Source organism: Xiphophorus maculatus, chromosome 16 (assembly GCF_002775205.1).
Source record: "Xiphophorus maculatus strain JP 163 A chromosome 16, X_maculatus-5.0-male, whole genome shotgun sequence".
Lineage (NCBI taxonomy): Eukaryota > Metazoa > Chordata > Actinopteri > Cyprinodontiformes > Poeciliidae > Xiphophorus > Xiphophorus maculatus.
Window position 1 is genome coordinate 9,495,133 of NC_036458.1, and position 18,001 is coordinate 9,513,133.

Sequence of the window (18,001 nt, forward strand, 5' to 3'; positions counted from 1 at the left end):
CTATCAGATTTATGGAAACATTTGGAACCTTTCCAAAGGACTTGACATGCTGTTTGGGAAGGCGAATGAGACAGAGGAAGCTCCATTGATGTCTGGTGTTAGCAGAGCCATATCGCACCTTAACGTGTTTCATCTGATAAAGGTGGAGAGACATGAAGAGCGTCGTTCGTGTAGCAGCTTGCCCAATGTGCTCAGTCTCATGAAAGCTTTTGTATCAGAGCAGGAAGAGGAGCTCTAGGCGTAACAGCCATATTTATATTCCAATCTTCTACACAGAAACCCACATCGCCAGACTCATAAAAGATTCATCAAGCGGGGGAAAGCAAGGTCGTACAGAAAACTGGTCCGGAGGTGTCTACCGCAATGCAAAAAAACTCTCGCGCACACGCACAAACGTATACTAGGTTTGTCTACTGGTTTGTCTACATATTGTGTAACATGGGTTGTTGACAGCATGACTGGTCAGAGTCTGGTCAGCAGAAGATGAAGCATGTCTAATTTCCTTCTGTCACTCCCATCATATCTGTAATGGCCTCTGCTATGCTTGTTAGAATTGATTCCATACATTGTTTGATTCTTTGTGTGCAGTGGGTCCAATTGCTGACATGTTTGCGAACTATAGAGTACAGGAGACAAAGACAATGTGTGTGTAAGAGACAAAGCTGGGGTGTGTGTGTGTACATTCTGGGTGTTGTCAGAGAAATGTCACTCTTGCTTAGAGTCACAGACATAAACCTCTGGGAGTCCTGTACCCTGCAGCACACGCTCACAGAAGGAGAATGAGAAAGTCGGGGAGAGAATGCGATATAGGGATGATATTCATTCCACCAGTCAAGCTGATTGCTCTATGCAACCTTTGACAGTAAACATACAAATAATGTAACATGCATTAAATAAGAAGTGAATTTAAATAAATTGTGTGCATTCTAACTTTTATAAAACTTGGAAGAAACACATTAATGGTCAACAGTTATTCCCCTCTGGATGTGGAAAAAATTATCACCAGTCCCAAAGTGGACAGCTGGCTTCTGCTTAGCTGTCATGTTAACAATGCTTGTAGAAAAGAAAAATCTCTAACAATCATGTTTTGTTCTCAGCCCCAAAAAACCTCAAAGACCTTTCTAATGGCGATTGCCAGCTGTCCTGGAATCAGTGAGCTTGCTTCATGGGAACGCCACCAGCCATTTTAGGACAGTAGGCTGCTGGCTTTTCATCAAGACAGAAAACAGCAACAGAGGTCATTTGGAGACCACAGACGCCTGCAGCACGAATATCGGCCAGTGTGTGATTTAGAATGAGTAAGTGGGCTTTTAAAGGATGAGCTAAAAACACAAGTACCAGATTCTGGGTAATTCTGAAAATTAGGATTCAAAAGAAAAAACTGCTGAATTACATAAGAATCCCCTGTTCATAGCAAATCCATCCATTAGGACATAATCATTGTCGTCCACCATGAAAAATCTGTGGAATTTAATGTTTATATTTATTCATTTTTATTTCTTAATCTTTTAAGAAAGATTACAATCTTTTTGCTCCTATTTAAATGTGTGTGTGGGGAGAGTTTCCTCCCTGCAGTCGCTATCAAACAAAGCAACAAAACAAACATGTTGGATAAAGCCTCTAATTACTCCCTAATGAGTCAGGTTCTGAAAGAGGAGATTATTGCACCTCCATCCATTGGCTTGTGAATCAGAGGAGCAGAGTCTCATAAAAGATGGATGTACCAAATATTTTAATGCTTTGGTTTGCCATTTGGCTCACAATCTTTAGTTTCTTCAGACAGATAAAAGAGGTACAATTGTAAACCTCAATAACATTTTGTCTGCCCACTTTTCAGCCAAACCCTACAGGAAATTTTGAGAGTGTCATATAAATCCTTCAAGAAAAAGACACCAGCATTACTTTAATGTATAGAAACATACCCATCCACCGCCATGCCATGCCCATACATTAACCTTTTATTAACCAACGCATATAATTTTTATTTTTTGGTGGTTCACTAATTTGATGATTCACTGAAAGAAATCTGAAAACATGCTCAAATGTCTCCTAAAGTTTAATTTAATTGTTTGTTCTTGCCTGATTACTTACATTATTATTTTGTTAATTTTCTCTGAGTCGGGTTCTTCTGACTCTGTGTGAGCCAGAAGAACTATTGTACCAGATCAATAGGTACTTATTAATTTGCACATTTCCTTAGGGAGTAGGTTTTGCAAAAGAAAACTATGAATATTGGCCCGTACAAAAGGTTCTGCGGCTGAAAGCTCTGTTTCACGACTGAAAATCAGGTTATAAGCATCTGAAACCAAAGCAGAGAAAAATTGTGAACTAGGTCAAATTTATCAACGCCTGTTTGCTTGAAAAAAATTGTTTTAAGCAATTTAAAAGAAGGTCACATTTGATTTGTCTACAAGGAATAGTCAGACATACCCATCTTCAGCAACACTAATTCATTCGTCTGCATCCCAAGAGAGGATATACAGTCCCTCCAGCAGGCTCATCCCAATTGGGATGTGACCCAAAACCATCCAAAAGATAGTGTCCAGTATACACGCGAACCAGAGAGGCTCTAATCTGAGCCATCACTGCAGTCCATAGTTATACTACACAGCAAAAAGAATTAGGTCATTGAAATTCCACGATTTAAATTCCAAATCACTGAATTTTGCATGACGAAAGTGATATAAAATCCAGCATCTAGTGATATTATAACCAAGTTGAAGAGACTGGGAATAACAGTAACTCATTTGCATCGTGGTGGGTCACAAACCACAGAGCAGGTTCAGCGCATGCTGATGTAAACAGTTTCCAAAGTCTGCCAACTTTCTCCAGAATCAATATCTACAGACCTCCAAAGTTGACCTTCAGATTAACTGAAGAAAAAGTGTGCAGAGAGATTCATAGAAAGGGTTTCCACAGCCAAGCAGCTATATCCAGGTCTTACATCACAAAGGGCAATGTAAAGTGGCAGAGTCAGGGGTGTAAAACATGTCCCTGTTGGACTCTAGTGCATAAAGTGCATTTTGGTTCATGGAATAAAATTATGGAATAGTTTGGATGAAGAGTTGAAAAAGGCTCTATTTTAAATCAATTCAACACTTTATAAGAAAAATAATGATTAAGTCTCGTACTCTTTTGAGTTAACAATGAGGAGAATGATATACTGTTTGCAATTTATATTGTTAATTTCATACTGTATATGTGGAAATGAGAGGGTTTCTACAAGATTGTCTTCTTCCTGCTCCCTTTTCACTTGTGTAGAGTAAGTATTGTACAAGAATGCTTCTAAATTGATCATGCTATTTGTTAAATCCAGTGAATCGATTGATTGATTGATTGATTGATTGATTGATTGATTGATTGATTGATTGATTGATTGATTGATGTGAAACATGCTCTCTGGAATGAACAAGTACACTTCTCTATCTGGCAAACCAAGTTTGGGTTTGGCGGTTGTGTGACTGCTTTGTACTGGGTGTAAAGTTTGGTGCATGGGGCATTAAAGTGTGGTACTCAGGACATGGGCTTGACTACAAGGGACAATTTAGACAATTTTATGTCACTAACTTTGAGCTGAAAGTCTCTGACCTTCCTTCCAAAGTGACCAGGTGCCAGATCTTAAAAGAAGGTCCATAAAAATGTGTACGAGTCAGTTCAGTGTAAAAGAACTTGCCTTGTCTGAAAAGACTCCTACCCACAATCGGGTGGGTAGACCAATGCTGTATTAAAACTTTTTTACTACAAATTAATTGTCATCAAAATGTAAGTGTCCAAAGGCAAAGGACCCAATAATTTTGGCAGTATAGTGCCAAAGCAATAAAGCACTTCAATTTGCCACTAAGATGCATCTTAAAAAGATTGCTGCCATCATGCTGAACTCAGTCCAGGATGAAAGATGAAAAAAATATGGCAAGGATAATAAGAGGGGGTTTGTATATTGATTTTCATCAAAATCCAAGCAGCTTGCAAGAATACGTAGTTCATGCATGATCATACATGTCACCCTCTTGCTTCACAATTACTGTAACTTTTACTTTGAAGCAAATTAAGAAAAAAGCCAGTGTTCTCCTTTTAGTTCTCAGATCTCAGATATGTCCCCATTATGTGAGCCTCCTGCATGTTAAGAGGGTTATTTGTTCCTAAAAACACACATAAATATACAAGCACCTCTCTAGATGCAGCGGCAGGCGACATGAAAGCACATCAAACATTAAAGAGGAGGGAGTGAACAGTGAACAGCACAAAGGCTCAGTAGCTCTCCCGCTGCAGCCTCTTTCTTAAGCAGCCACTCTTCTATAAAACAAATCTTCACAACAGTGGCTCACTCACACAACGGGGTGTCATTATCGTGCATTTGTACAAGCCCCATTCTAATCTGCCATGACACTAGCACATACTATCCAATCTCTCCAAGCAGCAGAGAATCAAACATAATGCAACCTCATTATCTGTGGCTGATTGTGAAGCGGCACCTTTGTATATTGATGGGGTATGCATGAAGGCGGATGGAGGCATTGTGTCTCATCTCCCTCTGCCTCATCACTTACTCGCCCACATGCTGTAGAGCTCCAGGATTGTTACTAAATGAGACGTAACAGAATATAGAGTATTTAAGCGTCTATGTGGAACTGTATTTACAAGGACAAGATGCACGAACTTTAGTGAGAGTACATATGATAGATTTATATTTGTACTTTTTTTTTGTATAAGAAAACATTCTCTTATTCATGCAGAAATAACTAGTTCTGTGTTTACTTCATGCAGAATGATCTTCTGCAAAGATCTAAAGAAGCCTCTTTGTGGCAGCTTGACCTTCCTTCTGCATGTGTTTATAATTTATACAAGTGCTGACATTGTACGGCATGGCAAGGTGATTTTAGGAGTTGTGCGTTCACAGACAGATTTACAGCCATGCTCATGCAGCTTTTCATTTGTCTAATTCTCTGAGTAGAGGTAGGCGCAAGAATGAGGTAGGCGCGTTGATTGAAAGACCACAATGCTGTAGACTCACCACAATGCTGAGTCTACTGTCTCATTGTTTTTTTTTTTTTTGGTAAACATAGATTCACAGTATTAAACTACAAAGTCTCCTTCCAGGTAGGACTTTAACTATTTTTTTATCCATTTGACTCACTGGCAATCACAATAGAAGGAGTATATGCTGGCATTGTATTGTCAAAAATTAAAAAATGAGGGGGTTTGGGTTCACTCATGTTTGAAGCAAGATTGCTATTTAAATTGTACTGCTTTGCTTTCAAGAAGCTGGCACCAAGAGAAGACATTTGTTGGCCAAAGGGTCACAGCAGTGAACGGTTAAAAGCTGCGTCAGCTGGACATTAATCTTTTCAGCTGTTTGTCCAGCAACATCAAATGTCTCCTCTATTCTCGTTTCTGAATGTGTAGCTTTACATCACTTATCGAGCCTGTAAAAGCACACATACACTTTTGCTTTTGCAGTTGGAGCACAATATTTTTCGCCTCTCCTCATGAAAACATTGTGACAATGTGACTTATTCTAAAGGAATAAATTGCATGTGTTCTGAAAACAATATTGATCAATCTTTTCCAAACACCTCACAGTGAAAAGTCCAAGTTTATGGACAACAGCAGGTGTAAGAAACGTCCTTCGGAAACAAAAATCAATTCAGTTATTTTCTAAGTTTGTGTTCAGCTGCATGTGGAGGCTAGAGCTTATCCCAGCTGCTGTTTAGCACCTTGCACAGGCCAAGTGTCAGAATTCATTTTACTCAAGTTAAAATTTAGAATAACTTCGTCTGTGACTTTTGGACTACAGATTAAGAAAACCAGACTGGATGAAAAAGCTTTTCTTCTCCATAGCGACAGTGCTAGTCTGTAACAGTAAATATATATTTACTGTATATAATTTACAATAGTGTAACATAGTGTAAACATAAACTCCTGCAGGTAAATATGCTAAATTTTTTCTTTTATGTGCATCATGATTTACAAGTTCTAGTTTTCTGAGCTTGCATAGCAGATATAAATTGATTCAGGATGGCTAAGTTAAAATGTTCAAACAGATTCAATTGAAAAAAGGTGAATGTAAAATTATACATCCATCCTGGTTTATCATGATGCCTAATGAGAGTCCTGTAAAGTACAGAAGAGTTTTGTCAATCAACCAGATTTTCTCTCTTACAACACTTGGTTTGAGCTGAAGAATCCCAGAACAGGTTCAGTTTCATCATCCTCAACCAAAGAGAAGTTGGGAGTGTTTGAGATCAAACCTCTTAAACCAAGTAATAAAATCAGTCATTACTTTAGGGCTGCACAAGGATAGCAGCTACAATTTTTAAAAGTTACCACAAAGCCTTTACTTTGTGCAGCTAAAACAAAACATGGAACATTTTTGTAGTATTAATAGCTGTGTGAAATTATATTAGAAATTATTCAGTTTGAGAATGAAATTTAATTGCTAATGATTTATTAAATAAAAAGAATAAGTGAACACGCAAAACAAAATTACTAACATTAAATTAACTTCTGAGAAAGGAGAATTTACTGATTAAAAGCAACGATTACAAATATTATCTAAGCAGATTAAACATAGCTGTTAATCTTTACACCTTTCTCTGGAAATTCAAGAAAGGTCTCAAAGCTAAATTTTAAGTTATGGCATCCAACTGAAATTGTGGGGAAAAGTTTGTTTGAAGAAAAATGAAGAGGGATTTTAAGTCCTCCTCGACACATCAGTTTGTCAGCTCCAGACTACCTCCTCAGGAAAATTTAATCTTGTTGCATTACCTCTCATCACGCTGTAGTTTGACCCGTGGTTCTTGCCACGCTGCTCCTCTGATCAGCTAAGAGTGGTACATCTTCAGAACAGATGTTGTATGGGCCTGAAGACCATCCTGTGGCAGCACACTTAAATGACCCAGGTTATTGCACCACTCCAAATCGAATGAAAACAAAATTCTTGAAAAAGTCACTGAGTGATGTTGAGCACATCAAGATGTGCGGGAAACTTTAGACAAAACTAACGTAACAAAACATTCAACACCCCAAAAATATTGCAGCAGAAATCTGCCAAGGTGATCAGACTTGCTGCAAATTGATTGGGTTTTTCTTGCTTCTCTCTTTCTATCTGTTTTCCTTATCCCTCCAGTTTCAAGAAGCTCACCCAAACCAGATGTAGACTTTGAGAAACTTGCATCACAATACACATTTTTCACTACTTTGCTTAAACTCACTGACAGCGAGAGAAGAAATGCAAAAAACCAGGTGATTATTCTGGCTAAAGTTGTTGAGTGTCTGAGGTATCATTAAATGCTCAAAGGCCCATCTCACTTCTCTTTTTGCTAACTGATAATGCAGAAAGAAACATTTTTTAAATATTTCTGGATTTCTTAATTATAAAACAACTTAATGTAAACGATGACCTACGTATTTTGACAAGCATAAAATCAGCTTTTAATAAATGAACAGCAAGTCTTAAAAAAAACAATTTCTTGAAGACTCAAGGATTCAATGTGCTTGAAGTAAGAGATCATCTTAACCATATTTGAAGTCATGATGAACTCTTAAGAGTACAGCTGGGCATCAAGACCTTGATACAGATTAATGTTTAAAATGAAATGCATGTGAAGAGTTAGATTTGATATGTTCATGGTCACTACTACATTTGTGATTTGATGAGATTCAGGACAAGAGCAGCCAACAAAACTCTGTGTTATTGTTTAACCCTTTTATAAATCATGATTTTTAGTCATTCCATTAAATTCCCAGTTTTCAAAAAGTGAATAAACGTTCTCTCTATCCTTAAGAAATATCTGCTCAAAAACCTCCACCTATAGCTGTTGCCAACAGGGTGTGACAGGCTGAGTGCAGCGTACAGGGGATGGATGTATAAACTTCAGGCAAACTTTAGAGTAACTTTTGTAATTTCCCAAGGGATTTGTTACTTGATAACGGGAGCCACATAGGTAGTACAAAAGACCAAAACACTGGGAAGCAGAGTCTGGAGCCTGGCAGAGAGAGTCTAAATCAAAATACTATCATAGCTATCAGTTTGATATCTGAAAAAAAGAAGTTCTGGTGTTTGATGTGAAAATGTCTCCATTCTTTCACAAGTTCCTTCAAACGGTGCATTGTAAGTAAACCCAAACAAATAAATATAAAGAATTATCGTCCCTTGTGCCATTGCATCCGGTTTGCATGGACTGATGAATATAAAACACATTTAATGCCAAAATCAAGCAGGTACCCTCTGTGTCACCAATGACCCAGGGCTCCATGGTTACTTAACAAAAATATGCTGTTAATGAACAAGTGCCTCATTAAAGGCCTCTACATAATTTCACGGTGGCATTTGCTAAAACTGTGACTTAAAATTGTATGCGGATATTGCAGCTACTCTCACAGGCTGATTTACAAGAATTCATTAATTCTTTATGTTTGCACGCAGCCTTAGAAAGATGGATGGTGTCATATTTTCTTTCAGACCTTTCAATATTTAATGGCAAACACTTACAACAAATTGTCCCCTAAGGCCAGTTACTGCAAGAAATCACAGAAGCTGTGGTTAAGATACTGTTCGGTAGTACATCACTAGCTACATTGTTGGTGTTTAACGTTTGCTGGAGATTTGGATTTGGTTTGTGGATGAATTTACAATTGGGCGTCGGAGAACCTGAGTGATTTAATGTAACACAGATCTAAGAGGCTGTGAGTGTGTCCTACGCCGTGTTTCATTTAGGTTACAAAAACTCAGCAGATTTTTCTCTACAATAGTGTCTCGATTCGGTTCAGTAAAACAAACATCTTTTACTCCTTTTAAAGGTCACCAACAGTGTTTACCCAAGTTGTAGCCGTGATCACGAAGGCACGGATGTTTACAGTGACATGTGACCTTTGCTATTTATACATGTTAGACATGAGTGAATTTCCTTTTAAGCAACACATTTGCACCGAGTAATCTCTTCCTATTTTATCAAATATTGTGTGATGGTTTTGAGGATTTTGTGTCTGGACAAGGACCATTATTCAGCAAACACAGCGAACTGATGGTAGAGGCCAAAAAGTAATGATATGCTTTATTTGCCTGACATAAGTTTAGTGAGATGTTTCTTGTAGTCATCTACCAGTCTCGGAAATCAGTCTTAGGAAATACAATTTGTAAAGTCTTAGTCTGTCCTTGGTGGATTTGCCTGTATGTGTGGCTCATTGGCTTGTAGCAAAGTCTAGTTTTACTTCTGCTTTATTTAGATTAGATTTTTGTAGAGCACACTATTATACAAACTGACATTTATGATGAAGTCTATGAAGGCAAACTGGTCAGATCCTGATTTCTAAATCATTTGAGATCACATTGAAGTCTTTATGAGGCTCTTAAGATGTTAGAATCTTCTTTCTGAGTGCCTCAGTATGTTTGTTAAAATGAATTTCAAATATTCCAAATATAATGTCCAAATAACCACAATTCATTGTGACACTAGAATGTTTTAACTAAAACTATAGTGGACGTAGCCAGCAACTTAAAATGAGGCATTGGAGAATCTTTCAAAGGTGATCAAATGGTTCACCAAACTCCAAATCAACCTTCTTACATAGTTTTCTCAGTCCTTGGTGTCGTAAACAAAACCTATTTGTTTCATCAACGATAAACCCAGAACCTAAAAATATTTTGCCAAATGAATTGGTCAACAATGTCTCTCTCTGTATGTAGGGAAATATGTCAAAAAAAAGAGTGTGACACGTCTTCTTTGCTACTGGGGGTTTATGAATTATTGAAATCGGGCGCAAAATCTTAATGCAAAAGGATGTTTGTTAAAAGCAATTATTACCTAACATGTGATTAGTTTTTCCGGACTGGAAAAATATTCATGAGGTAAGGTTTGGTTTGTTCAATATTTTCTTATCATTCCCCTGCAATACAAAAAGTATTTTTGTAAGGCTTTTCATGTATCTTTACTCAGGGTTCCAATAAATTCGTCCACGTCTCCATGAAACCACCAGTGTGTGAAAAGTCTACCAGGCTCATTAGCTGTGACAAATTGCTTTGTTCAGGAGCTTCAGGGGAACATCCCAAAAGAAAAATAAATAATATATCTTGATGTGACTTTATTGCTCGTTAGAGGCCACTCTACATCTCCCTGACGTTTGTTTTCATATTTAATGTTTTTAACGTGGAAAGTGTCATAATACAGTGCGCTATGCTTTTCAAAGATGTTGCTGCAGAGTTTTTAAAGCCCCACGGCCGGTGGCCAATACAACATATAGTGATGCCGCCTCGGTAAAAGAAGGCGCTGTCTATGGTGCTAGATAAAATCGGATTGCTGCTTTTAACCAAAAGGCGCGACACGGCGCTCTCCGTGGTGCTGGATGAATTACGGCACGGAACTAAAAGTACCAAATGGGTTTTTTTTCTTTCTTTTTATGTCCTGCAAACTGTTAAATAATAGACGAATTTCCGAGGCTTTCTTACACCTTCTAATCCGCCATTAGTTATGCTCAACAGTGGGAATTTGCTGACCAGCTGAACTCTCTGCAAATCCAAATGCTCCTGCCCTGACTAAAAGCTTTTCTGGGTCAAATAATTTACCGTCCTTCACTTCAATTTACAACTGTCACATCAAAACTCGTCAGCTTTCACCAAACGGACGCGGCTTTTCCTGGAGTGTCATGCACAGGAGCACGCCACCCATGCAGAGACACATCACACGTCGCCGGGACCCGCTGCAGTTTCATTGGCGCTGGTCTGCCACTCCACGCTAATTACTCACGGTTTCTATTCACAGCTATAAATCCCACATGGTTGCCAGCTTCTTTCATCAATTAGCGCAAGCAGTTGCAGTGATTCTCAGCGATGCCTCCTGAACCTCTCTGTCGGTGAGGTTCAGCAGGTAGACAACAACAATAACTATAGGTCACAGAAGTCACCAAACATCTTAAAACATTTAGTTTATCTCATAAAATATAGAAAAAGTTATTCTACTTTTCTGAACATACAAGGTGCATTTAATGTCACGTCTATCTATTTAGAGTGGTCTATTCCGCATGCTGTTTTTTTTGTTTGTTTGTTTAAGTTCCTACTTTCTTCCCAGTGAATGGCGATAATCATAATACAATGCCGTAGTACCTATTTTATAACGCGCCAAGCAATACAAAGCACCACGACTTTCTTTCTTCTAAATGATTGTGATTGTTATAAAACCTTCGCCTCCACTTTATGTTTTCTCAAAGAATGTGCACGCAGTTAACACTACAGTAACTTTTACGCGGTGCCGTTTTAACGCATGCAGGCGTCCTTACCTCGCTGGGCATGCCAGCTAACATCACAAGTAGAAACATGGCACTGAAGAGATGCATTGTCGGAGAAATGATAGCGTCCCAACGTACAGTAGTTCCGGCAGCTCTTCCCGTCTTTTGTCGTCCCTTATTGGGGCGGTTTCTCCAGACCCAACGGGTTTCCTTCAAAGCTGTGTCGGCTGTGCGCCACTAGCCTCATCACCAGGACGCCGAGGCAGCCCTCCGTGGCTTGGTAAAGCGATCAGCCGCCGGTCTACTGTGGAGCAAATAGGCGAAATAGAAAAAGCTCCTGTTTCTCAGAGTGTGGGGGGTGGAGGGGAGGGAACTCATTAAAATGGTGTAATCTGTGCAGAGACAGCCGTCCCCTCCGACCCGCAGAATAACTGCGACTGAGAAAGGAGAAGAGAGAAAAGGAGAGGAGGGGAGAGTCGCAGAGGTTGGAAGGTGACTGCTGTGCTTTCAAGGTGCGGACGCTAGGAGCAGCACGTCTATGTGCCAGGAGCCGATTCAAACAAGTCCTGGTGTTTGATGCAGACGAGCTTTGTAGCGCACGCGCGCAACTGAAACAAGAGAGTTAGAGAAAAGAGAAAGAAGGAAACGCTTTCATAGATAGATAGATAGATAGATGGGTTTTTTTGCTCCATAAAATGGAATACACCTCAAGAATGGATTATACCAATTCTAAAGCATCGTGACTGCATCTATCACATTTGCATTAATACAACTAATTCAGCAAGGACTCAATTCCAAGTACAATATGCCAAGATAGATTCTCCACAACTTAAAAGTGCAAAGATTATCCTTGTGTTGATTAATAAATCTTTCTGGCCATCAGAATTGATTAAGCAAAGAGTCGGCGCTCTGATAAGTAACGTATTATGTGAGCAAGTTACATTAATATTTTATAGGTTGTTCCTGCAGCTTCTTGAGTATATAAAGCTATCACAGCCTCTTGGTATCCCTGATCTGTCTGCTGTGTTCCTTTGCCTTCACTATGTTCTCTAACAAAGTAATGAGGGCTTTACATGACATCTTTATTCATACTGAGATTCAATTGACTCAATGGGACCTGTTTTTCAGATTGGGCGATTTCTTAAGGCAGCTGGTTGACGTAGATTTTCATAATGAAGGGCAATGGATGCATAAGCACGCCACACTTTTCAGTTTTTTTGTAAAATAAATTTAAAGCATCCATCCTTTCCCTTTTACTTCACACTTATGCATTTGTAATCCGTGTGTGCTTCTGCAAGTCTTGGCAAGGATTCTCTTGCAAAAGAGATTAACCTCAGTGGGATTTTTAAAAATTGTTCCCGTTTGACTATTGCATACAATTTCAATGAACTTCCCAACTTGAAAGAGTTTGCTTTTGTAGAACACTTTATATTAATATAATAAATAACAGATTGTCATAATTTCACAACTGTTTTCTGGCCGACAACTTAAGAGTGTTAAACCGTTTAACGTTTAAAAACGCGAAATTGTCTTGAAAACCATTTAGAACAGTGATGCTTCCCCTCTCTTTTCGTACTCTTCTTGTCCTGTGGCTGTGCACACCCCCTTATTTCCACCAGCTAGAAAACAAACAATGAGGATGTGAAGCAAGCAGATGACGTGGAACAAGGAAGCAGTTATCTATGAAAATGGGAAAACAAATTAAAATGATTAATGCTCCCATCTAATTATTAGATTAAAATTATTTTACCGGCATTGTAGTACTTTAGTGTTTCACCCAAATTGTTGCGTTTACTCATACAGTTATCAAGAGGTTAGTATAGAAGAAACCCACAGCTGCCTAGATGAGTAAAATTGATGATGAGTCACTGCAGGAGGCCAGAGTGCAAATGCATTTAACCATCATGCTCAAGAAATACTGTACACTTTACTACAAGGCGTCTCTTCTCTGCTCCTCCTTTAGCTCTTTAATTTAATAACTTTCATCTGCTTTTAATTTTTTATTGTTTTTTTGCCAATATTGATGTGTATTATTTGTATTTTTATCTGTTTTGATTTTTTTTTTTCATGTTTATGTTTCCAGTGATTAAATGTCTGTCATTTTGTTTTTGACCTCCGGGAAGCATTTTGCGTTACACCTGTTCGCATCAAAAATGCTCAATGAATAACGTTTAATCGATGGATTGTGTTCCATCTCTTCTATCCTCTCTTGACTTTTATTCTGTGAAATGTTGGAAAAGGCAGCGTTGCGCAAGCTGGAGGAATGCTTCCAACACAAATGCAAACAAAGCTTGACCCATTTGTCAAAGGAGGAGCAATTTTCTCTTTTCATCCCTATAAGTGAGTCGGAGAAGGCCTGGAGAAAGAAGGAAATAGACCCCCAGGGCTAATATGTTTTCTCCTAGGCATTTTCTCTGTTTCTGCCATCTCAAACTGCCTGGCAGTAAATTACATTGTATATGAAAGGATATAAAATCTTACCATCCAGAACTTTCCTTTGTGTTTTTATTGCCTTCCATGTTTACCTTTTTCTCTTTTAGTAAGCATTGACAAAATGGATGTTATTGATTACCGATAAAATAACACCTTCTGCTTGAGCTTCAAAAATCATGCTTTTGATTAAATATTTAAAGAGCACAGCAAACATGGTGGCATTTGGACTTAATCCAACAACTGCCTGTTTCTTTGTGTTTATATTGGTTTGTGTGCATGTTTTTTTGCTGCTTTGTGGAAATGTACAGTGTATCTACTAAAACAGAACTGTGTGGTGGAAAACAAAAATCCACATTTTTAGGATTTCACTCAAGAACAAACTAAACAGGAAGAACAAAACATGGTCTGAATAAACTTTGTTTATCTAATGTTCTGGATGGATATTTATTTTGAGTTATGTTTATAGGGGCTGAATCGCACAGGTACATCAGTAAAACTTAGAATCTAGATTTAACATACAGGCAGCCTAATATGATTTTATGAAGTACATGAGTTGCTGTATTAAGTGAACAAATATTACTAAGGTCATGGCTGTTATGGACCTTTGTAATGTAACCATTGATGTCAGTGTTGCAGAGTTATTACACAATAGAAGCAAAGGACCATATGCTGCCAGAGAGCAACCAGATCACTGAGTCCATAGTACTTTCCCTGAAAGACATGTGGCTTATTGAGTTCAGTCTTTGGAACAATTAGCATTGTGGCATTGTTATGCAAGCCTTCAATCTTTGACCTTTTAGTCTCCAAATAGCAGTGTTTTTTTTATCATTTAGAACAATTGAACCCATATTTCAGCTAAAGCAAACATCTTTCTCAAATCATGGTCTCTTAACAAAGATGTTTTCCTGACATTCCAAACAGTTTTGTGACATTTAGTTTACATAAAACCACCTGCAGCTACATTAGACTCTCTTGTGAGACAAAAGGTAAATTATGAACACCCCTTGGCGAGCCGCAGTTGCCCTGTGGGAACTCAGTGGGAAGAGTAGTCATCTCACAATCTGAAAATTGTGGGTTTGATTCCAGCTTCCTCCTGTCGCATGTTGACATGGCCCTGGGCAAGGCTCCTAATCTCAAATTGCATACAGATCTGCATAGCAGTGAATGAACGTGTGCGTTTGGATGAATGTGGCCCAACTATAAGACACTTTGAGTGGTTGGCATAACTAGAAAAGCGCAATCTAAATTCAGTCCATTGACCCTTTAAAGGTTACCAACTATTCAATTTGAGTAATATATGATTAATCCTTCGGTTCACTACTGAATGTCTATCATGTCATTAGACCTCGATGTGAAGCCATCTTTATTCTGTGAAATGATTATGTGTTAAAATATATTTAATGTGCAAAGAAAGTCTTAGTAGGCAAATGTTAGTTAAAAATTTATATTTTCCTTCCTTAATCTACATCTATAATTCTTTGGTATGATAGAGGAAGGACTCTGATTGGCTGACCTTGAAATCTCTTAAGTTTAAAGATTGGATGATATGGCACAACTTACATTGCTAAAAAAAAAATCCTCTTCTGATTGGTCAGCTCTCCACATGAGTCCATTTTGTGAGACAGTTTGTGTTCTGAGCTCTGGACAGATTTTGGATTTGGCTCTGCAGTTTACAAGTACTAATTTACCTCTTTATTTGCTTTTGATTAGCATTTAATTAGGCTTTCCTAGCTTTAGGGTGTTGCTGCAATTACTTTATACGTTTATATTAGATGCAATATATCATGAGTAAACTTATTTCCTGTTCTAAGTCTCCTTTTCTTCCTTCAGTTTAAGACTCAGATTTTTGAAACTACTGTGATTGAGACTAAATTGATTTTCTTGATGAGTGAAACTAGTTTAATGAGAAATAATACATTTAACCAGAATCACGAATGTTATGATTCAGGTCATCCCTTGCACACTAACACACTGGACTAAATCACAGGAGCTTAAACACTCAAAATATTACAGCAAAATCTAGCAAAAAAATAAAAAATTGTGCAAACATTACAGCATGCAGTTCTTTCGTGCACTCTAAATAAATTGCTATTCCATTTATATCGGAAATTACTCTGCAGCCTCCTATGTTGAGTCTTCACACAAACCAGCAGACCGCCTCAGCTCATCATTTTTCATCATGGAAAATTGTTTTCTGTTCCGGAGTACCTGTAGTTTAGAGCTTCAAATAAACGGTTAAGGCATTGTTGCTTTAAGTACTAATCATTTGATTCCATTCACCGAAATTCTGAAATGTTTATTTGATTCAATCTGCATCAAAAGGCAACTTACCAAGTTGACTCATATCTTTTAGAAAGAAGAACCACCCAATGTCTTTTCTTTTTGTATCAGAAGACTCATGTTAACAGTGATGAAAATCAACCAATCATTGGGTCAGAGAGTCAAGAGCTTTCTCTGCTGAGTATCGAAACACTCAAGGTGCCAAGAAAGAAAGGCGTGAAACATTCAGTGGCTGCCAGAGGATGGAACTAAACATGGCTTTTCACACCTATTGTTCAAGGTAGCACTTTACAATCTGCAAAAGACCAAGGCAACAAAGACAAGGACAGCTCAAGTTCAGCCAACGTTTGCTCAAAGAAACTCTGCCAGGTTCTGCGCCTCATTTTATTCCTGCACACATCATCTGTCACTTTCCAGAAGAATCCGACGGCGAGATGTTGGTAAATGCAAAACATAAATCTTGCCCACAACAGACTTACAGAAACACAAACAAATGAAGGGTGAGGGGAATAAAGGTTGCCAAATTAATCAGGACGGTCTGCCAAGAGCTCCATTTTTTTTTATTGTATTTATTTTTTTACGTTGAAAGCACACAAACACATTTGCCCATCCCTCACTTGTTCTTGTTTTTCTCCCACTGCCAGGTCCCCCTATGTCTCAGTCCTTCATATTTTTCCCCCAGAATGACCAAAGCTGAGATGCTCCCTGGGTTTTACTCAGTAACGCTTGTAGTGCTTAACTGGTTGAAAAGATGATGCATAATGCGAGGGGGGAAAAAACACGGGGGAACCGAGGTCCACACTGCCTGCGGCAGCAGAAACCAGCAGCTATTTGTTGTTGACATTTTTCTCTACTGCTTTTTTCTGCTCCATTGAAACTGTGGCAGCTTCCTGTTTTTTCATGCATTCAGTTTTTTTCTCTCCCAATGAAGCCTGTCTTGGCTGCAAAGTTCCTGAGCATCACAAGATTTCACTCTCCGCTGCCACACTCTAGAGGGTGAGTGCAAATGGATGTGAGTGCGTGCCCATGTTGGTGTGTGCAGCATGTACCCAGTGGTGCAGCAAGCTCTGGTGAGGAAGCAGAGCTTTGACGTAGGTCTATCTAAAAGGAGTGCAGTCAGGTTGCCTCCATTAGAGAAATCAAGGATATGTTTTCTCCCTTTGTAAATAACCTGCAGCACCCAGCACACATCTTCCCTTCCATCATAGTCTGATAGGAGTCCTGTTGCAATTTGGGAAATAAATGCCAGGGAAGATATGATCCTGAAATCTGAAATGAACTTGGAAAGGAAAGGAATGGAGAATGTCTTATTCAACATCTTTTAGCTGTGAAGTCCTCTGTCCAGTTCTATGGGGCTTAGAAGAGAAGTACTCAAAAACTCTTCAGTATCATGACAGCCCTGTGCCTGCTTTTAAAGTAGCTATAGCTGTCGCATCTTTTCCATGACAGTGTTCTTTGTTAACTCTCACCTCTTGCTGTATTTTACTTCCCAGTAGCCCTTTGAACTGACACTTCCAAGCAAACAAGCTGCATGTCTGGGGCTGATTTCTGCTAGATGGCGGGATCCATCCGACTGTTTTATAGTTGCAGCACCTAAAAGAAGCGAGGCAGAGATAAAAAGCTAGACACTAGTGGGATAAAAGAATGGTTTTACATAATTAAGCAGATAAAAGTGATTACAGCAGCTTATCCATAGAGCACGAACTGTGCATATTCAGCCTCATTATGAAGTCAAAGACTCCAAACTGTCGCTTATGACTTAATTACAGTTTCACCATGGAACAAATGCTAGAGCCATTAAGGCAATTTAGAACCTTTTCCTGATCACAGTCGTCAGATGGAGTGCGTTCTTTCCTCTTTAATTTCTCCTTTATCTTTGTTTTTTTCTTCATTTTTAATCATGAGGGAAATGCCCCTGACTTCTTAATGATCACACACTTCTTTATAATGTACCTCAGTAACCGCTGTTACCAGTGTTAAAGAAAGACGAGGAGGGAGGAATAAAAAAAAGTAAAAAAATCCCAATAAACTAGCAGTATGTCCCCTTGGACTTGACATGCTTTCACAA

The 18,001-nt window shown here is 38.6% G+C and overlaps 1 protein-coding gene across 1 annotated transcript in view; it reads right to left on the reverse strand.

The window, feature by feature from the left end:
* Positions 1–11,747, reverse strand: part of olfm2 (olfactomedin 2) — a 48,014-nt gene extending 36,267 nt beyond the window's left edge. Inside the window, exon 1 of the mRNA XM_023348936.1 lies at positions 11,272–11,747. Within this exon, the coding sequence (XP_023204704.1) occupies positions 11,272–11,328 (57 nt within the window). The 5' untranslated portion in view covers positions 11,329–11,747. The remainder of the gene's footprint in view (positions 1–11,271) is intronic.
* Between the last annotated feature and the right edge of the window lie 6,254 nt (positions 11,748–18,001).